The 23,326-nt window shown below is 37.6% G+C and overlaps 1 protein-coding gene across 2 annotated transcripts in view; it reads right to left on the minus strand.

Annotated features, from left to right (window-relative positions):
- LOC146476596 (calcineurin-binding protein cabin-1-like) overlaps nucleotides 1–23,326 on the minus strand; it is a 91,187-nt gene that overhangs the window by 38,012 nt on the left and 29,849 nt on the right. For both annotated transcript variants that reach the window (XM_085114470.1, XM_085114469.1), the window contains exons 36-39: nucleotides 22,959–23,057; nucleotides 22,170–22,224; nucleotides 20,947–21,034; nucleotides 19,635–19,697 (exon numbers count right to left, since the gene is read on the minus strand). In XM_085114470.1, coding sequence (XP_084970596.1) covers nucleotides 19,635–19,697; nucleotides 20,947–21,034; nucleotides 22,170–22,224; nucleotides 22,959–23,057 — 305 coding nt within the window. The remainder of the gene's footprint in view (nucleotides 1–19,634; nucleotides 19,698–20,946; nucleotides 21,035–22,169; nucleotides 22,225–22,958; nucleotides 23,058–23,326) is intronic.

Consider the following 23,326-nt stretch of genomic DNA (forward strand, 5'->3'; position numbering starts at 1 on the left):
CGCTCTGCTCGTGCGTTTTCATTTTGGTACATTTCTTTGTCGTCCTCTGTAAAACAACAACGTGAAATGACCACATTCAAGGTTTTGTGGAGAACGTGAACGCACGGCGGTGAATTTTTCATTTTCTTTCTTAACTTAAACGCCACTCCTACCAATCTGGTTCCTGGATAGCTCGCCATTTTTGTGAAAATTGAGCGCGTTGAAATAATTGCGAAGTAGCACAAATGAAATAAAATTATATTTCCAGGTGAAGATTTCGTTGCCGTTGCCGTCGTCGCTGCTTAAGCTCCGCAATTTGCCGCTGTTTGCAATATCTTATACAGACCCGTAAAGTCTGCCATTTGAGAAATAAAACAAACGCACGCGCAGTCTGTTTTTGTTTAGGCTTTCCCTGGCCGTCCGTCTCGGATATATCACCGACACGAATTGACCGTGAGGCCCTGGGAGAAAGCCCTACAGGGACTTGGCAAGCACTTAGCCTCATTTTCATAATGAGGTTTAAAGCAATTCCGAAATGGCCTATTGCTGCCTATCCTCACTCATTGTATGTAAAGCGTTTTTTTTGAAGTTGTGGTTTATTTATGTAATTCCTGTTCCCAACTGACAAGAAACAACTGATCAAATACACCCATATTTGAAAGTTAATATTGCAAGCAATTGTGGGGTAACATAAGTGGATGGCAGCCCTTTAGCGGGCAAGGGTGCCTTTCTTTTTATTACCTTTTTGTAAATGATACATACTAGTTAACAAACAATGAATCTGACAAAAAAATACGACAGCTTATATTTCGAGGGAATCACCTTAAATTTCCTAATTCGCGTTCGCCAATACATAGATCACATTAGACGCTTTAGTGTGCAGTGCCACGACACCGATACCACACAACAGAGCATGTTATACGACATTTATTATGAAACTTATTACTGGATAATACAAAATGAAGAAAATTACGAAAAAAGTACAACGAGAAGATAACAAGCGCGCGTTGGAAAATCATTATTTTTTGTGGATGCTGGCAAAGGATGTTTTAATTGCTGCAGTTAGGATTGTCGCTGTTGTTGTCAATGTTTTTGTTTGTGTTGTCATTGTTGTTGTTGCTGCTGTTTTTCTTTTTTACGTCAATGTTATTTTTGTTGTTGACGTTGTTGTTAGCGCTGTTGGGATCATCATTGCTGTTCTTGTTGTGATCACTGTTGTTGTTGTTGTTGTTGACGTTGTTGTTATCACTGTTGTTACCATCATTGTTGTCCTTGTGATCGTCACTGTTATTGTTGCTGTTGCTGTTGTTGTTGTTCTCGCTGTCGTTATTATTGTTGTTGTTGTTTTCATTATTATTTGCTGATCCAAAAACTCGCCTTTCAAGTTCTTCAGCTTGTGCATTAGTTTTCCCCAACAATATTTCAATAAATGCTACACGAAACTGCCTTGTTCTGGCACAGTATATGATAGGATTAGTTAACGAGTTGAGGATTATTACAAACGTTGAAAGGGACGCAAACAAAAAAGCCACATTTTCAGGCACGACAGAAATTTTCACAACGATAAGAGCAACAATTAAAGGCAAATAAGAAATTAGAAGCATCACAAGCACAGTTGTTGTCACTTTAAAAGCTTTTTTCTCCTTCAAGAACTTCTTCTTGGCTTCTACAGAGACTTGTTGGGCAGCGATTAGTTTTTCTTGACGACGAGTTTCACAGCAAACTACGACTGGACAGTAGATATTGACGGCCATAGAAAATAACAAAATAATATTGACGACGGTCAGGTTAATGTCGTTGTCCGTGATGACCATTAGGAAGATGATGAAAAATGCTGCGATCCAAGCAAGGGCGGACGAACCAAGTACACGAGATTTGGTGACAATGGTTATGTGCTGAAACGGGTGTTTTATGGCCATGTATCGCTCCACGTTCATCACCATCGCATGAAACATTGTTGAGCAACCTAACATCCTTACCACGCTGAGGGATAGGTTTTTCAGAGCGCAAAAACCACTGTATGTTTTAGCCTGATAAGTTAAGATTCTTGATGTCACAAAAAGCGGCAGTCCGATTATCCCCATAAGGGCATCAGTGACAGCCAAACATCCGAGTACAGTGTTGGAGATGGTTTTCAGTTGTGGTTTCCACTTTACAGAGATGATAACTAACAAGTTCAAAACAGTTGTCAAAGGACAAGCGATACTACTCAGTACGGTTATCAACACATCCGCCGCATAAGCCGCGGTGACAGTTTGATCAAGTTTTACACTCATAATAGCGTCGACTTCACACTCAGATGGTTTCTGAGGCACACTGTGAGAAGTTAGATTAGAATTCATATTTCTTCTGCGCGGCCTGAACCTTTTTTCTTAAATTCTCTTGAAAATACTGTTGATACAAAGTTAAGAAGGCTTGTTTCTCCGAGAAATTGACGCTTCAAATGTCAGGTTTTACATCTGCTTTAATGTTATTTCCACTTTGATAAACCGCGCTATAAATTGTTTTCGGCAATGTAAGTGTTTTTTTCCGAGCGGCTATCGTTGATCATTTTGTCTTTTCTATACATACAATACGCCTGCAAAATGAACAATACAAAAATCACTTGAAATATTGGACGAAACGCGCTATAATGGATGAGAATTAAAAGTTTCAATTGTAGGCATGTTAATCAACTCAGCCGTGGGTTTCGTGAAAATGAACTAATCGCATGCAAGTTACTCTTTCTTCATAGCATTACCCTGTTTGTTGTTTGAAATTAGGTTGGTTCAGGCCAACAACTTCTTGCGGCTAAAAAATCCCCACGAAAAAATCTTATGTGGATTCTGAAACAAAGTCGAGCGCCCGCTAACAACGGAAGACAATCAAGAAAATCTTCTATTCAGGCAACAAGAAGCTCTTGAGAAAAATATTCACATATTCAAAGATTTTTGAATAACAAAATAGCTTAAAAAATTGCGCGCACGTAATGCACAATCGCTTTCTTCAACCTCGTTAAAAGTAGTATTCTCCATATATAAGAGAGAGAGAGAGAATTTTTCTTCTTATTTTTTAACACAAAAAAAAAAATTGCTAAAATGCAAACCAATGCCCGGAAAAGTAAATTACTTTGGTAAATATCGCTGCACTTCAAGCAACATTTTGATATGAAATTTTTGTTTTAAGTCTTCCGCACAAAAACGCTTTTAACCAATGTTTGGATAACCAAACCCCAGCTTAAATGAAAAAGTTTCTTTACCACTACTCTGTACGGCATTTTAAAACTTCATCACAATAAGGCAAGATTAATATGGACGACAGAAAAAAGATCTTTTGTTGATTTCGCATTTGGGATTGTTTATTCTGTCTCTGAACTGTTGTCCATTGCTGTCAAATATTATCGACAGTCGTCTATTTCTCATTTCTGTTAACGTTGTTGAAGTTGTCATATATTGTTGTATTTTTAGTCATTGTTCCCGCCGTCGCTTCTCAATGTCTGTTAACATATAATTTTATTGTAATTAGATGTTATGCACATATATTTGAACGTTAATTCTATTGTAAATGGCAACTGTAAATTTTATTCTCATAGCTTTCGGGTTAATTGTAATCCCTATTTCTTTACACGAACCCACAAGCCTTGCACCTTTAAAAGTTATCGTGTTTATATCAAGGTCATCCAGCAAAACAACCGAGTGCAGTGTTGGAGATGGTTTTCAGTTGCGGTTTCCTCTTTACAGAGATGATAACTAACAAGTTCAAAACAGTTGTCAAAGGACAAGCGATACTACTCAGTACGGTTATGAACAAATCTGCCGCATAAGCTGCTGTGGATGTTTGGTCAGATTTTCCTCCCAGAAAAGTGTAAATTTAACATTCAGATGGTGTAATCCCAGTACGAGAAGTTGCGTTTGAATTCGTACCTTCTTTGCACCGACTGCACGGCCCGAACTGTTTTTCTAAGCAAGGCTTTCTAGTGCAAATCTGAAGTGTGAAACGACACTTCAAATTTTCCTTTGAGTTTTCTCTTTTACTCAATTTACTTTATTTTCTATTGTTCACATTAACAATTCGCACTAGAAATTGGTTTCGTCACAAGAAATGTTTTGTTGTTATCAGTTAAGAGTTTAATAGTTCTAAAAGTTTTATTCTCTTTTATGCGACTACTTCCCTTTTAAGAATGGAAAACTAGGCTTTCAAGTGCTGCATGTCAATAAAACTGTAGGGTCTTTCTTTCGTCAAAGTGTGTGTTAACAGGATAAACAAGCCATAACTGACGGCTACATTTACAAAAGAAATTAAATCGCACGCATCATGTTTTTAGTCTAATTGTTCAAACACAAGTCAACAATTCTTCGCAAATCAAAAATTTAAGCAAGACTACCTTAATACGGATGAATCGACTTAAAATCGGTTCCTCTTGTTTTCATTACCATTTGCTGACTCGGAAGAAAACGAAAACACTCCAGACTTAGACAACAAAGGAATCGAAAAAAAAACAATTCGCACCAAAATTTAACGGCAATGCGCATTTTTACTGTGGATAATTTCTCCCGTCATTAGCGCATACACGTTGGAAACAAGGCGGGCTAAGCTCAGCCAATTAATAAATGGTTATTTTCTCCAAAACGACCACTGTGACTGTGACTGTTATTGTCTTTATGTTGAAGAACTTTAAGAAAAAAAATTACGACAGAAAAATGAGTCATCATCAGAAACACGATCTTACCTATCACTCGAGGGCAAAAAATAGTGACACCGAGAAAAGGAACTTAAGAGACGTTTGGATCAACACTGCTTCTCTGCTTCATATTGTGAAAAAAAATTATTTGTAAGTGCTGCGTATGCTTCATACATTCTATATAAAACGTTTTCTGAAGTTCTGCTTTATCTATGTAATTCCTGTTCCCAACAGAAATAGCAAAAACTGATCAAATAGACCCATATTTGACAGTTAATATTGCAAGCAATTATGGGGAAACTTGAGTAGATAGCAGCCCTTTCGCGGGCAAGGGGGTATGCCTTTCCTTTTACTGCCTTTTGTAAAAGATGCATACTAGCAAACAATCAATGAAAGTTTGAGAAACATTTTACAAAAGCTTTCGAGGGAATCACCTTAAATTTCCTAATTCGCGTTCGCCTTTAGATATATCACATTAGAAGCTTTGGTGTACAGTGCCACGACGCCGATACCACACAACAGAGCATGTTACCAGACATTAATTATCCAACTTAATACTGGATGATAGATAATGAAGAAAATTACGAGAAAAAATGCAACGGGGAGATAAAATGCGCGCGTTAGAAAATCATTTTTTTGTGGATGATGGCAAAGGATATTTTAATTGCTGCTGTTATGATTGTCGCTGTTGTTATCAATGTTTTTGTTTGCGTTTTCATTGTTGTTATTGCTGTTGTGATCATCATTGTTGTGGTCATTGTTGACGTTGTTCTCATCGGTGTTGTAATCATCATTGTTATCCTTATTGTCGTCATTGTTGTTGTTGACGTTGTTGTCATCACTGTTGTTACCAGCATTGTTGTCCTTCTTATCGTCACTATTATTGTTGGTGTTGACGTTGTTGCTGTTCTCGCTGTCCGTTATATCATTGTTGCTAATGTTGTTATCAGCGTTGCTGTGGCTCTGGCTGTCGTTATTGTTGTTGTTTACATTATTCTTTGCTGATCCAAAAACTCGCCTTTCAAGTTCTTCAGCTTGTGCATTAGTTTTCCCCAACAATATTTCAATAAATGCTACACGAAACTGCCTTGTTCTGACACAGTATATGATAGGATTAGTTAACGAGTTGAGAAAAAATACAAAGCTTGAAGACGAAAACAGGTAATCTGCTACATTTGTAGAAAAGACAGACATTTTTAAAAGGACTCGAACAACAAATACAGGCAAATAAGAAATTAGAAGTGCCACAAGCACAGTTGTTGTTACTTTAAAAGCTTTTTTCTCCTTCAAGAACTTCTTCTTAGCTTCTACAGAGACTTGTTGGGCAGCGATTAGTTTTTCTTGACGACGAGTTTCACAGCAAACTACAACTTGACAGTAGATAATGACGGCCATAGAAAATAATAAGAGAGTGCTGTTAATCGTTATGTAAACCTTATCGTTAGTGATGGCTACAGGCAAGGTGATGAACAAAACTACAATCCAAGCGAAGGCAGACGAACGAAGTACACGAGATTTGGTGACAATGGTTATGTGCTGAAACGGGTGTTTTATGGCGATGTATCGCTCCACGTTCATCACCATCGTATGAAACACTGTTGAGCCACCTAAAATCCTTAACCAGTTGCGGGATAGGTTTCTCACAGCGCAAAAACCGCTGGATGTTTCAGCCTGATAAGTTAAGATTCTTGATGTCACAAAAACTGGTAGTCCGATCATCCCCATTAGGGCATCAGTGACAGCCAAACATCCGAGTACAGTGTTGGAGATGGTTTTCAGTTGCGGTTTCCTCTTTACAGAGATGATAACTAACAAATTTAAAACAGTTGTCAAAGGACAAGCGATACTACTCAGTACGGTTATCAACACATGTACCGCATAAGCTGCGGTGACAGTTTGATCAGGTTTTCCTCCCAGAAAAGTGTAAATTTGACATTCAGATGGTGTAATCCCAGTGCGAGAAGCTGCGTTTGAATCCATACCTTCTTTGCACCGACTGCAAGGCCCGAACTGTTTTTCTAAGCAAGAGTTTCTACTGCACCACCTGTCTCAAATCTCAAGTGTGAAACGACACTTCAAATTTTCTTTTCAGTTTTCTCTTTATCCAATTTGCTTTATTGTCCATTTTTCACATTAATTGACCGCACTAGAGATTGGTTTCGTAAGAGGAAATGTGTTCTTGTGATCAGTTAAGAGTTTTTTCTAAAACTTTTACTCTTTTTTTTTTGCGAGGACTTCCTTTGCAAGAATGGAAAACTAAGCTTTCAAGTGCTGCATGTCAATCAAGCTGTAGGGTCTCTTTTTTGTCAAACTGTGTGTCGACAGGATAAACAAGCCATTACTGAAGGCTACGTTTACAAATGAGTTTTAAATTCTCTCTCTTTTAACAAGCCAGTTCGCTGTTAAATGGCACGCAACATGTTTTTCGTTCGGATACAACTTAAGCAAGACTACCTTAACACGGATGAATTTTTTTTAAAATGTGTTCCTTTTGTTTTCATTACCATTTGCTGAAGAAAACGAAAACCGTTCCAGGTCGAAACAACAACGGAAACATTTAAAATATCGAATTCGCAACAAAAAATTTGAGGTGATCCATTAAACTGCATTGCGCACTTTTGCTGCGCATATCTCATGTCCGCGTTATAAGCGCGCGTACGTTGGAAATAGAGTAAGCTAAGCTTAGCTAATTAATAAAAAGTCATTTTCTTCTAAGTAAGCAGAATGAGAAATCATTTTTCAACTCGTTATTTTAAGTTCGCTATTATCCTCTTTATTGTAAAGAATTTTAGGAAAAATATACGACTGACAGAAAAGTGGGTCATCGCCATCGAGGGCAAAAATAGTGATATCGAGAAAACGCACGCAAAAAAGTTTGGGATCAACACTGCTTCTGTGCTTCGAATTGTGAACAAATTTATCTTTAATTACTGCATATGCTTCATATATTCTACGTAAAACATTTTTTTTTTAAGTTCTGCTATATCCATGTAATTCCTGTTTCCAACAGACATAGCAATATTATCCAACTTAATACTGGATGATTCATGAAGAAAATTACCAGAAAAAACGCAACGAGAAGATAACAAGCGCACGTTAGAAAATCTTTTTTTTTTGTGCATGCTGGCAAAGGATGTTTTAATTGCTGCTGTTATGATTGTCGCTGTTGTTGTCAATGTTTTTGTCTGTGTTGTCACTATTGTTATTGCTGTTGTTTCCCTTCTTCACGTCAATGTTATTATTGTTGTTGACGTTGCTGTCGTCACTGTTGTGATAATCACTGTTGTCCTTACTGTCGTCATTGTTGTTGTTGTTGACGTTCTTGCTATCATTGCTGTTATCGCCATTGTTGTTGTTGACGTTGTTGTTACCACTGTTTTTACCATCATTGTTGACCTTGTGATCGTCACTGTTATTGTTGCTGTTGTTGTTGTTGTCGCTGTCCGTGATGTCATTGCTGCTAATGTTGTTGTCATCAGCGTTGCTATGGCTCTGGCTGTCGTTATTGATGTTGTTGTTTTCATTATTATTTGCTGATCCAAAAACTCGCCTTTCAAGTTCTTCAGCTTGTGTATTCGTTTTCCCCAACATTTCAATAAATGCTACACGAAACTGCCTTGTTCTGACACAGTATATGATAGGATTAGTTAACGAATTGAGCAAAAATACTAAGGTTGAAGACGAGAGCAGAGATGCTCCTACATTTGTAGAAAAGACAGACATTTTCAAAAGGATTCGAACAACAAATACAGGCAAATAAGAAATTAGAAGTGCCACAAGCACAGTTGTTGTTACTTTAAAAGCTTTTTTCTCCTTCACGAACTTCTTCTTAGCTTCTAAAGAGACTTGTTGGGCAGCGATTAGTTTTTCTTGACGACGAGTTTCACAGCAAACTACAACTTGACAGTAGATATTGACGGCCATAGAAAATAACAAGAGAGTGTTGTTAATAGTTATGTAAACCTTATCGTTAGTGAGGGCTACAGGCAAGAGGATGAACAAAACTACCATCCAAGCGAGGGCAGACGAACCAAGTACACGAGATTTGGTGACAATGGTTATGTGCTGAAACGGGTGTTTTATCGCGATGTATCGCTCCACGTTCATCACCATCGTATGAAACATTGTTGAGCCACCTAAAATCCTTAACCCGTTGCGGGATAGGTTTTTTACAGAGCAAAAACCGCTCGATGTTTCAGCCTGATAAGTTAAGTTTCTTGATATCACAAAAACTGGCATTCCGATCATCCCTATTAGGGCATCAGTGACAGCCAAACATCCAAGTACAGTGTTGGAGATGGTTTTCAGTTGCGGTTTCCTCTTTACAGCGATGACAACTAACAAATTTAAAACAGTTGTCAAAGGACAAGCGATACTACTCAGTACGGTTATTAATACATGCACCGCATAAGCTGCGGTGCCAGTTTGATCTGGTTTTCCTCCCAGAAAAGTGTAAATTTGACATTCAGATGGCGTAATCCTAGTGTGAGAAGTTGTGTTTGTATCCATACCTTCTTTGCACCGACTGCAAGGCCCGAACCGTTTTTCTAAGCAAGGCTTGCTACTGCACCACCTGTCTCAAATCTCAAGTGTGAAACGACACTTGAAATTTTCTTTTGAGTTTTCCCGTTACTCAATTTACTTTATTGTCTATTTTTCACATTAACAGACCGGACTAGAAATTGGTTTCGTCAGAGGAAATGTTTTGTTGTGATCAGTTAAGAGTTAATTCTAAAACTTTTACTCTCTTTTATGCGACGACTTCCTTTGCAAGAATGGAAAACTAAGCTATTGAGAGCTGCATGTTAATCAAACAGTAGGGTCTTTTTTTTTTTTGCCAAACTGTGTGTTAACAAAATAAACAAGCCATTACTGAGGAGTACGTTTACAAATAGGGATTTTTAAAATGCTCTCTCTTTTAACAAACTAGTTCACTACCTATCGCAGGAAACAAGTTTTTAGTTTCATTGTTCAAACACGAGTCACAACAATTCTTGGCTAATTAAAATTTTAAGGAAGACTGCCTTCATACGGACGAATCGACTGAAAATCTGTTCCACTTGTTTTAATTGCCATTTGCAGAAGAAAACAAAAATGCTCCAGACTTAGTCAACAAAGGAAACGACAAGAAACGAGTTCGCACAAAAAACTTCAAGGTGATCTATTCAACTGCATTGCGATTTTTTCCGCGCATAATTTCTTGCGCCATTAGGGCGGTCACGTTGGAAAGCAGGCGGCCTTAGTTCAGCCACTTAATAAATGATTTTCTCCTGAACGAGCACCTTAACCTAATTATTATCTTTATAAAGAAGTTTCAGGAAAATAAAAACTACATAAATATGAGTCATCGCCAGAAACACGAGCTTATCTATCACTCGAGGGCAAAAATTAGTGATACCGAGAACACGCACTCAAGAAACGTTTGGGATCAACACTGCTTCTGTGCTTCATATTGTAACAAAATGGATCTTCAAGTGCTGCCTATGCTTCACATATTCTATATAAAACGTTTTCTGAAGTTCTGGTTATTCTATGTAATTCCTGTTCCCAACAGACATAGCTATAACTGATCAAATAGATTCATATTGCAAGCAATTATGGGGTAACTTGAGTGGATCGCAGCCCTTTCGCGGGCAAGGTGACCTTTCTTGTTATTGCGCTTTTGTAAATGATACATACTAGTAAACAATCAGTGCAAGTTTGAGAAACATTTTACGAAAACTTTTATTTCGAGGGATTCACCTTAAATTTCCTACTTTGCGTTCGCCTATAGATATATCACATTAGAAGCTTTGGTATGCGGTGCCACGATGTCGATATCACACAGTAGAGCATGCAATCAGACATTTATTATCCAACTTAAGATACAGCGTGTTCAAAAAGCGGCGGCAAGATTACCGTGCACCTCGGTATTGCCATATAACACCATTACTACGTGAATTACATTTGCTTCCAGTGAGGTCCAGAATTGACTATAGAGAGTTTTCACATGACGTCATGCATGGCGACCATGTTGGTGTCCCAAAACAAAGAAATGGCGGCCATGTTGGTGTCCCAAACTAAACCTCTGGGAATTGAACTCTATTTTTATGCAAATACTTTCTTTTGTTTCAGTAAACCAATATGGCCGGTAGTCACGTGAATGAAAACGCTCTATAAGATTGTAATTGTCACCTTTAAAGCAATATATGGGACAGCTCCTAAGTATATGTCGGATTTAGTAACTTTAAGACCCAATTCTAAATATAGTCTTAGATCTAGTGACAAGTTTCTCCAATCGCCACCTATGATTAAGACCTCACCTACACTTGGCGATGGAGCATTTATAGCAGCGGCACCGAAATTGTGGAATGCTCTTCCTTACGACGTCAGAAGCACGTCGAACTTTAGTACTTTTAAACAGAAACTTAAAACCGCACTTTTTATTCAAGCATACAAATAAAGCTCTGATATATTTTGTACACATACGTTACGTTAGTTAATTTAATTTACAATTGATTTTCCTATTGTTATTCATTAGTATTATATACAGCTCATATTTGTGAGGCGCATTTGAAAACTGTATAGTTGAATTTGCGCCATATAAATAAATATTAATATTATTATTAACTTAATACTGGATGATACATAATGAAGAATATTACGAGAAAAATGCAACGGGAACATAACAAGCGCGCGTTAGAAAACCATTTTTTTGTGGATGCTGGCAAAGGATGTTTTAATTGCTGCTGTTATGATTGTCGCTGTTGTTGTCAATGTTTTTGTTTGTGTTGTCATTGTTGTTATTGCTGTTGTTTTCCTTTTTCACGTCAATGTTATTGTTGCTGTTGTCTTTGTTGTTATCACTGTTGTTACCATCATTGTTGTTGTTAATCTCGTCACTGTCGTTGACGTTGTTGTTATCACTGTTGTTATCATCATTGTTGATGTTGTTGTCGTCACTGTTGTTATCATCATTGTTGATGTTGTTGTCGTCACTGTTGTTATTATCATTGTTGCTGTTGTCGTTGACGTTGTTGTTATCACTGTTGTTATCATCATTGTTGACGTTGTTGTCGTCACTGTTGTTATTATCATTGTTGCTGTTGTCGTTGACATTGTTCTCGTCACTGTTGTTGCTGTTGTCGTTGACGTTGTTGTTATCAGTGTTGTTATCATCATTGTTGTTTTTGTTCCCGTCACTGTTGTTATTGTTGTTGTTGAAGTTGTTGTCGTCACTGTTGTTGGTGCTGTTTTCGTTGCCGTTGTTGTTATCACTGTTGTTATCATCATTGTTGACGTTGTTGTCGTCAATGTTGTTATCATCATTGTTGTTGTCACTGTTGTTGTTGTCGTTGTTATCACTGTTGTTACCATCATTGTTGTCCTTGTTGTCGTCACTGTTGTTGTTGTTGTTGTCGTTGTTGTTATCACTGTTGTTACCATCATTGTTGTCCTTGTGATCGTCACTGTCATTGTTGCTGTTGTCATTCTTATTGTCGTCATTGTTGTTGTTGTTGACGTTGTTGTTATCACTTTTGTTATCGCCATTGTTCTCCTCGTTGTCGTCACTGTTATTGTTGCTGTTGTTCTCGCTGTCCGTGATGTCATTGTTCCTGATGTTATTGTTGTCAGCGTTGCTGTGGCTCCGACTGTCGTTATTATTGTTGTCATTAATATTTGCTGATCCAAAAACTCGCCTTTCAAGTTCTTCAGCTTGTGCATTAGTTTTCCCCAACAATATTTCAATAAATGCTACACGAAACTGCCTTGTTCTGATACAGTATATGATAGGATTAGTTAACGAGTTGAGAATTATTACAAACGTTGAAAAGGACCCAAAAAGAAATGCTACATTTTCAGGCACGATAGACGTTTTCAGGACGAGTAGAGCAACAATTAAAGGCAAATAAGAAATCAGAAGCATCACAAGCAGAGTTGTTGTCACTTTAAAAGCTTTTTTCTCCTTCAAGAACTTTTTCTTGGCTTCTACAGAGACTTGTTGGGCAGCGATTAGTTTTTCTTGACGACGAGTTTCACGGTAAACTACAACTTGACAGTAGATAATGACGGCCATAGAAAATAACAAAATAACATTGACGACAGTCAGGTTAATGTTGTAGCCCGTGATGACCAGAAGGAAGCTGGTGAAAAATGCTGCGATCCAAGCAAGGGCGGACGAACCAAGTACACGAGGTTTGGTGGCAATGGTTGTGTGCCGAAATGGGTGTTTTATGGCGATGTATCGCTCCACGTTCATCACTGTTAGATGAAACACTGTTGCCCCACCTAAGATTCTGAGCACGCTTCGGAAAACATCTTTCACCGCGCAAACATCACTGGATGTTTCACCTTGATAATTTAAGATTCTTGATGTCACAAAAAGCGGCAGTCCGATTATCCCCATTAGGGCATCAGTGACAGCCAAACATCCGAGTACAGTGTTGGAGATGGTTTTCAGTTGCGGTTTCCTCTTTACAGAGATGATAACTAACAAGTTCAAAACAGTCGTCAAAGGACAAGCGATACAACCCAGTACGATTATGAACACATGGACCGCATAAGCTGCGGTGACAGTTTCATCAAGTTTTATTCTCAGAATTGCGTTGACTTGACATTCAGATGGTTTCTGAGTCACACTGTGAGAAGTAAGATTAGAATTCATACTTCTTCTGCCCGGCCTGAACCGTTGTTCTTAAATTCTCTTGAAAATACTGTTGATACATCGTTAAGAAGGCTTGTTTCTCCGAGAAATTGACGCTCTAAATGTCAAGTTTTACATCTGCTTTAATGTTATTTCCACTTTGATAAACCGCGCTACAAATTGTTTTCGGCAATGTAAGTGTTTTCTTCCGAGCTGCTATCGTAGATCATTTGTCTTTTCTATACATACAATACGCCTGCAAAATGAACAACACAAAAATCACTTGAAACATTGGACGAAACGCGCTATAATGGATGAAAATTAAAAGTTTCAATTGTAGGCATGTTAATCAACTCAGCCGTGGGTTTCGTGAAAATGAACTAATGGCATGCAAGTTACTCTTTCTTCATAGCAAAAGCCTGTTTGTTGTTTGAAATTAGCTTGGTCCAGACCAACAACTTCTTGCGGCTAAAAAAATTCCCACAAAAAATCTAATGTGCATTAGTCGACTCAAATTCTGTTCTCCTTGACTTAAGAAGCTGCTGAAACAAAGTCAAGCCGCCGCTAACAACGCAAGACACTCAAGAAAATCTTTTATTGAGGTAGCAAGAAACTCTTGAGATAAATATTCACATTTTCAAAGATGTCTGAAAAACAAAATGGCTTAAAAAAAATTGCGCGCACGTAATGTACAATCGTCTCCTCCAACCTCGTTAAAAGTTGGTGAGGTCATTTTCACAGAATTTAACTTTTAATATTCTTCATGCATAAAAGGGAACAATCTTGTTATCTTCGCAAAGCAAGAACAAATTATAGAAATTTAATATTCGATTTCAAGGCCCTTAGACATTAAATGATATTGACTTCGACATAAAGGACTTGTCTATTTCATTATTCAAAGATAAATTGAAACTTTCTCCAGAGCTACTAGTCTTCTCTCCCAGTAAGATAATACCTCTGTTTATTTGCAATGTCCTACCATCTGGTGTATATTTTAGTTTGATATTTTCTCATATTTATAAACTTTTACTTATTTTTCTCCTTAATGTAATAGTTTACTGGTCTGAAATTTGGCTTCCTTTTTCTTTTATTTCTTTATTATATGTTATATTACTTATGTCTGTTGTGTATATATGTGCGTGTGTGCGTCCGACCACAACTAGCATAAATAGTTTGTTTACTGGCAACCTGGCGATTTTAACTCAATGGTTATTTCAGGTTGCCACTACTCTTGCTTTTCTTTCTAAGCTGTTTTTGTTTTAATGTAAATACTTGTAAAAAAAAAAAAAAAAAGTTAAATAAAGTGTTGTTGTTGAGGGAGAGGAAATCTTTTCTTTCTTTTTAAACACCAATATAAATTGCTAAAATGCAAACCTATTCCCGAAAAAAAAAATTACTTTATTAAACATCGATGCACTTCAAGTAACATTTTGATGTGAAAGTTTTTTTGTTTTTCAGTCTTCCGCACAAAAACGCTTTTAACCAATGTTTGGATAACCAAACCCCAGCCTAAATGAAAAAGTTTTTTACCATTATTCTGCACGGCATTTGAAAACTTCATCAGAATAACGCAAGATTAATGTGGACGACATAAAAAAGATTTTTTGTTGATTTCGCATTTGGGATTGTTTATTGTGTATAATATATTAAACAAGTGTTGTTTTTTTCTCATTTCTGTTAACCTTGTTAAAGTTCTCATATGTTGCTTTATGTTTAGTCATTGTTCTCCTCATTGCTTTTGTGGTCTTCTCAATGTCTGTTAACATATAATTTTATTGTAATTAGATTTTATGTACATATATTTGAACGTTAATTCTATTGTAAACGGCAACTGTAAATTTTATTCTTATAGGTTTATACACGACCCCACAAGCCTTGAAGTTTTGTTGTCGCTGTTGTTTTCATTTTGCTGTCCTTCTTGCTGTTATTGTTGTTTTTCCTCTTGTTTTTGTTGTTGTTAATGTTGTCCTTGCTGTCGTCACTGGTGTCGTTGTTATTATTCCTGTTATTATTATTATTACTATTATTATTATTATTGTTGTTGTTGTTGTTGTTGTTGTTAATGTTCTTCTTGTTATCGGCACTACTGCTGTCGCTGTTGTTATTCTCGTTAATGTCCTCGTTGTTGTCACCATTGTTGTTACTGTGACTGCCGTTGTTGGTATCCTGGCTTTTCCGGGTGTTCTTGTTTTTACTCTTGTTATCATTGTTCTCGCTGACATTACGGGCATTATTTCCGTTATTACTGTTCTTTATATTATTTTTTGTTGATCGAAACACTCGCATTTCAAGTTCTTCAGCTCGTGCATTAGTTTTACCCAACAATATTTCAATGAATGCTACACGAAACTGCCTTGTTCTGACACAGTATATGATAGGATTAGTTAACGAGTTGAGAATTAATACGAAGGTGGAACTGAAGGTAATAACAGCTGCTTCATTTGCAGACAAAACAGACATTTTCAGAAGTATTCGAGCGACAAATGTAGGCAAATAAGAAATTATAAGTGTCACAAGCACAGTTGTTGCTAGTTTAAAAGCTTTTTTCTCCTTCAAGAACTTCTTCCTGGCTTCTACAGAGGCTTGATGGTCAGCGATTTGTCTTTCTTGGCGATGAGTTTCCCAATAAATTACAACTTGACAGTAGAAAATAACGGCCATAGAAAATAACAAGACAGTGTTGTTAACAGTTATGTAAATGCTTTCGTCCGTGAGAGCTAGAGGCAAGGTGACGATAAATATTGCGATCCAAGCGACGGCCGACGAACGAAGTACACGAGATTTGGTGACAATGGTTATGTGCTGAAACGGGTGTTTTATGGCGATGTATCGCTCCACGTTCATCACGATCAGATGAAACACTGTTGCCCCACCTAAGATCCTATTAATATTTCGGGAGAGGTCTTTCACCGTGCAAAAATCGCTTGACGTTTCAGCCCGAAGGGTTAATATTCTTGCAGCAATAAAAAGAGGCTGTCCGATGATCCCCATAAGCGTATCCGTGACAGCCAAACATCCGATGACAATATTGGAGATGGTTTTCAGGTGTGGTTTCGTCTTTACAGAGATGATGACCAACAAGTTTAAAAGAATCGTAGACGGACAAGCCAGAATGCTCAGCACGATTATAAACACCATAACCGCATAATCCCTGGCGGCAGTTTGATCGAATTTTTCCCCGAGATAAGTGTAGATTTGACATTCAGATGGTGTAGACACGTTACGAGAAGTTAGGCTTGAGTTCATTCTTCGTCTACTTGGCCCGAACCTCAGCGTTCCACCACCTTTCTCAAATTACACTTCGAATTTTGTTCTTTTCTTTGTGACCCCACAAACTTCACTTTGACCTAAGTGCACTAGAATTAGGTTTCATCAGAGGAAATGTTTTCTTGTGATGAGTTAGTGGCTGATTTTAGAGCAGTAATTTCACGGTTGATTTGGTTTTGCTTCATAACGCTCTGTGATTGGTTGAGAGACTCGCGCCACTTTCTCAACCAATGAGAGGCAAAACAAAAAGGAATCGTTTCTTGCTCCCACGCGTTTTCCCGCGTTTGGCGCCGGCTACATGAATTTGCGTCGAGATGTGATTGGTTCATTGCTCTGTTTACCTCCATTGTGATTGGTCAAGCAATTTTGGCTTTGATTTACGACACTCAATTGAGAACTGCTGTAAAAGGTTTTCTCCTTGTATCCGAGAACTTCACTTAAGTGCAAACCGTGCAATTAAACTGCAGGGTCTTTTTTTTTTTTGTCAAACTGGGCTAAAAGGATAATCAAGCCATTAGCGACGGCTTCATTTACAAATAAGGATTTAAATTCTACCTCTATTAACAAGGCATTTCGTTATTTGATCGCACGCAATTAGTTTTTCCCGATAGCTGTAGCTTGCTTTCGGTTAATTCTAATGAAACTTTGTTCAGATAGATGCCAACAAAATTTCGCAAATCAAAAATTTACGCAGGAGTACCAGTATCGCAATACGGATATATCGACTTAAAACTTGTTCCTTTTATTATAAGAAAACGAAAACCGCCGCAGATTGATTCAACAGTAAAATAAAATATAAGAGGATTGCAAACAAAACAGATGAAGGACCATCGCAGTTATCACGCAACTAAAACAGTTGCGAAAAGAAAGCTTGAAAAAAAAAGTACAGACTGGAACGGGATTCGAACCCACCATAATCCCTGTGATACTATGGTTTCATGGTCCTAGAAGTTTGACTGTATTTTTACTGCGAGTCTTAAAAAATAGAGCAGTTGTATGCGTAACTCCTCACAGTAGCAACAATAAGAAAAAAACAAATTAATATCTTTGACAGGGGAGAACTTCTTAATATTAATGTCACAGCAAGACAAAATACGGAAATGCAAAACAATGCTCGGAAAAGTAATACATGTATTGTTGAAATTTCAACAACATTTTAATATCAAAGGGTTTTTTTCTGTCAACTTTTAGCTTTTATTTAAGTGACTCATAATTAAAATGCTTCCCGATTTGCAATATAACAATAGAGTTGATGTTCGCGGTCGTAAATGTGTTTTTGGCCCGAATCAGGCTCAATCAAACTTGTGTTTCCGTCGCTTAATTTTAATAAAGTTTCTCCAGAAATGGAAGAAAATAGTCAAGAACTGCCCGACTTTGCTCTTGGAATTGAGTTTTTAGCCCCCGAAGGAAGAGCACAAGCAGTGAAAACGAGCCGGCGCGTTTTGCAGTTTTAACAGAGCCCAAGCTTTAGAAAATGAAAAAAGAAAGCAAAGATGGAAGACAAGCTGTAAATGAAACACGTATCTTAAGTAGTTGGGAATAAACTCAAATTTTTAAAAAATCCAGTTGTTATTGCCGCAACTCTCTGACACTGTCATTCCGCAGTCTAATCGCATTTTCAACAACTTGCTACGGAGCTAAAACCGATTCCCATTCGCTCAAGCCCATTCTCAGTAATCTGATGACCTAAATGCGATTTGAGCGACCAGACCTTTGTAGACATTGACTCTACTGACTGACGTTTTTCGCTTTTTGGCACTCGGTAGCGAAACTGCACAACAAGGTATAAATGTTTCTTTAACTTTAACTTTAATTTGAATAATTACATCTTAGCTTTCACTAATTACTTGCAATGGAGGGGAGCCGAGTTTACACAACTGCGCTAGTTGCGACTGCGCATGATCGCTAAATTTTTCGAGGAACGAAATCGAAGAATGACAGCTGAATTAACTACTTTGCGGATATTCAAAGTAGTACTTTTACACGTATCTTCGGCCTTGATATTCAGAAAAGCTTAAGGGCAGTTGCATTTAGACTTTCTTAAAGCCCGTCTTTAAGGGGTCCAATCGCTCATGTTTCGCGCACTAAGAAGTCTTTCACATTCATGAGTGGGTTGGTTGGGTGGGTGAGATCAAAATATGGACTGATGGCGGCTGCCAGTGGCGCCTTTACATGCTGTCGTCCAATCTCACCCAACAGAAGAATTGTAAACCGCCACGAGACTATCTGATATATGCAGTATATAAATATATTAACATAATCATTACGTGGTGTAAGACATGAGTTTTCCACGGAAACAACAGTATCGCCATTTCATTAACTATCATTAACAAGTGGTTGAAACTTTGCTTGAACCCGTGCGGTAGTGATAAGCAAAATGAGCGCAGTGTTGCAAATGCACTTTGGCGGAAGCTTACGCGAAATTTTTCTTAATGCTAAGACATTCAGTTGGCTTTTCAAAGGAAACAACAACTTTCCTATTTCACTTATTGAAAAATAGCCGGTTGGCACTTTGCACTTTGTTTGTATGCCAAGTGCTGGCACGGCGCGACCGGTTTATGGAAAATCGTACATCTCTTAACCCCTTAGATCTCTCCCAAGTCCAGTCTTTATACCAACAGTGTACACTCTGCATTAAAATTACTGTTGAGTCGCTAAAATGTTGTCAGTTTTTTTTTTCTAAGGTTTCAGCCGGATGACGGAAAAAAAATCAAACAAAGTTTCGTCCTTTGTAAATCATGAGTATCAATCTAATTTGTATGTATCACTGAGTGTTCTTTTCTTATAACTCGATCGCTTCAATTCTCTCCTAAGGGCGATAAGCATCGAATTTCTTCTTGTAATAACAATGCTTAATCAACCCCTGAGGTCATGAGAATTAAGGATATGATCACCCAAGGTGAATTTTCTTGATGTTTTAATAACTTCTCCATAGTACTTTTACATAGTACTTTTATAAGAAAAGTACGGGGACAAGATAGGAGAATTTGTTCTTTGATATAAGGAGTTTAAGGGTTAAATCGTGCGTCTCTATTGTTGGAACAGTCACTGTTTCCCTCCACGTAATTTTTTTCCGATGCAAGCTTAATTAAGAGTAGTCAATACCTGAATTCTTTGTTCTTGAAGTAGAAGTCAGCCAGTAGGTAAAATATTTCACTTATCACTGGTCTGCGGAATAAATAAATAAATAAATAAATAAATAAATAAATAAATAAATCACTTTATTAACGTGTCACTATATTTAGCACAGACACTAATTGGAGACACTTTCCAGATCGCATTAGAATTTGGAAATCTTGGTTTTTGAGGAGAGGGGAAAACCGGAGTACCCGGAAAAAAACCTCATCGGAGCAAGGACGAGAACCAACAACAAACTCAACCCACATATGACACCGAGTCTGGGAATTGAGCCCAAGCCACATTGGTGGGAGGCAAGCGCTCTCACCACTGCGCCATCCCCTCCCTCTTAGCAAATGAAAGTAGAATTAAGTCATCTTGGGAATTTAAATTTAATTTAATTTAATTTAACTAATGGTTAAGGACGTTAATTTTTGCAACTTAAAATAAATCTGACTGATGTCAATTTCTATGACACTAACTTCTATCAAATTTGCCCCGAATTCTGACTCCTAAACCTTCGGTAGGCGCAATTTAAAAAATACAAAGCAACTCTCAATCTTTGGCCACATATTCAAGCACAAATGAAAGTGTTATTGCCGACATCCAGTTTGCCGGTAATCATTGATGTACTCTTCCTTAATCGAAGACGAGACTTTCATAACCGCGTTCAATTTCTTACTTTCTTTTTGGCATTAAATTCCTTTAGTTCGAGCTAATCTCCCCTTCAATTTACAGTTGAAGCTCTTTTTGCGACCACTCTCGTAAGCGACCAGCTCTAGTTACGACCACCATTGTGAAAGCCCGTTTGAACTGTCACTTAAACTCTGTAATCAAAAGCTCTCATAACCGACCGCGACCACTTTTGGGAATAACCAACTGGTCTATGCCTTTGTTTTTAATCTATCGTAAGCGATCAGTCAAAGATTCTGATACGTATTATGGCAACTCTTTAATAAAAGTATACACTTCGTGATCACATTTACAGTAATATAGCACTGCCAAATAATGTTCGTAGATAAAGATCTCGAATCTAAAATTCAAGATGATTTACGGCTGGTTGAAGAGTGTTGCCCTGAGACCGACGTAGAGAGCTTTATGCTGAAAGCACTGGTAAGTGACCGGCTTCTGTTGTTTCAGCTATTGGTCGCTTACGAGATTGCATTCTCGTAAGCGACGAGCCCTAGTTACGACCACTTTTTCCAGTTCCCGAGGTGGTCGCTTAGGAGAGCTTGAAACATCTATACCTTGTTGAACAAGCGACAGATATTATTGAATTCAAAAGTAGACAACGGCGTACCTTTTGACGCCGACAAGAGTATCGGGTAGCTTTGGGACGGGCTCATCTCCGCCTTCGATAAACGACTGGACACTTTCAAAACTGATGGCTGTTGAAAGAAATGTTTATCTTTCAGTATCATCATAATTTACCACAACTTCTTCTCACGTATATCATCTAAACACATTTATAATATTAGGCATCAAAATCAACTTATTATATCGAGCATGTAAGAACTAATTATGGTAAATTTAATTTGCACTTCTATGGTCCTTCTATTTGGAATAATTTGGATGAAGAACTAAGCAGTTTTTCTTTGCGTTCGTTTAAGCAAACAATCACTAAAAATTTCTTGAGTTCTTACATCTTATGCTGGCTTAGTATTGTGTTAAGTTTTTTGTCACTTCTAATACAGCAATGTACAACACCTGGTACTTTTTTTTCTGTTTCCTATCTTTCTTACTTACTTATTTATTTATTTATTTATTTATTTATTTATTTATTTATTTATTTTTTTATTTATTTATTTATTTACTTGTGTACTTGTTTGTCTCTTTTTCCTTCCTTGTGTGTTACAACCCAAATAGCCTACGAACACAGACGTATTTCCGCCGGAGAGGAGCGACAGCCGGAAATACGTGTGCGTTCGCAGTCTACAACCCAAATAAAGCATGACAATTTTTGTCTGAATTCTATTTAACAATTATTCCACGAGCGCGCGTTGGATATGAGATGATAGATAGCCAACGAGGCGTGTAGCGCCGAGTTGGCTATAATCAGCGCGAGAGGAATAACTGTTTTATTGAAAGCAATCAAGAAACATCGCTAGATCTTGCTGATTTCGCTTTGCAAGAGCAACCAGAAAACAGTTTAATGGTCGCTAATTCTCAGGAATGGTATAATGGCGGATATACCATGGCCGCTAAGCCAATCATATCCCTGGAATTGCATTATACAATGATCCAGTTATTAATAATACCCATTACAGTTAACTCTCGCCTTACGGACACCTCGCTATTACGGACACCCCGATAAGACGGACAGCAGCTGAATCCCCGGCGAAAATAAATTACAAACGTTTGACTGAAATAAATTCCCGCTTTAACGGACTCTCGCTATGAAGGACACTAACTCGCTCGTGTGACTTAGTGTTGGTCTCAGGTTTCATTAATTCAAGTCCTTCCGGTAGCTACAAGTTGTGTTACAAAATGGAAAACTCTCTACTGTTTTTATTCATGGTGTACCTTCAAGCTCTTGCTGTGGAATCACCATTGTTATTCTCCGGAGGAGGTTCTGCACCTGTTAGAAATCAAGAAATTCTCACTTAAAAGGATCAGACAATTCCTCTACACCTTTTGACCGCAAAAGTGCATGATCAGCATCTCATTTCTCGTATATGTATCATATTTGCCAAAGAAAGGGCACTAGAAAAACTGATTCTATTTTACAGCAGAAAGACTGTATGTCGTCAAACAGACTTTGAGAAAGTCTAGTAGTGATCATGTAGGGAGAATTATGAAAGAAAACTGAAATTAAGAAAAAGAATACAAAGTATGTTAACTACTATTTAAAAATGCTTACACCTTGCCAATTATCCTAACTATTTAAAGGAATTATTAACTGTACGACCGTTTATCTATAATTATAGAGGTAATGATATTCTATCATTACCAAAACCAGCAACTACCACTCTCTATGGCCTGCACTCTTTCAAATAATGTGCGGTAAATTATGGAACTCATTACCGAATAACATTAGAAGAGAATGTACTCTGACTAGTTTTTACCGTCTTTTGAAAACAGTTTTCTTTCAAGAATTATATTGGATATACTTGTTATGTAAGTTTCTCTTTTATTTCTTTGAAGATACACGAAGATATTACCCTCTCTGGCTACCCTAAAATTCGTGTTGAAATAAAGTTCATGTATGAGTGTATTCAACAACATGTCAACGTGAAATTAAATTGAAGTCAGAGTGTTCATGTGCTCTCGGATTACCACAGTTACAGGCAAGGCAGAAGCCAAGAATCTTACCTCTGCTGTGATGGTGTTGGCTTTGCTGTCAAATGTGGGTGGCTCAGGAGGCTTGAAGTAATCAAACACTACAACCGAGTTACTCCACGTCAAGGCGATCTGGTAGGACAGAAACAAGTTATTGTTGTCGCTTTCATTTCGCACGAGAAATAACCTACACTTACAGATCTGCAATTGATTTTGTACTGTCTACATTATGTGCTGGCCACAAGATTTTTAACCCATGGCTCTACAGTCAACTCTCGCCTTGCGGACACCTCCCTATTACGGACACCAAGATAATATGGACAGCAGCTAAGTCCCCAGCGAAAATAAATTACAGACGTTTGACTGAAATAAATTCCCGCTCTTTTGGCTTGTCACGCAAT

The sequence above is a fragment of the Pavona decussata genome, unplaced genomic scaffold, assembly GCF_977016875.1.
Source record: "Pavona decussata unplaced genomic scaffold, jaPavDecu1.1 SCAFFOLD_76, whole genome shotgun sequence".
Classification (NCBI taxonomy): domain Eukaryota; kingdom Metazoa; phylum Cnidaria; class Anthozoa; order Scleractinia; family Agariciidae; genus Pavona; species Pavona decussata.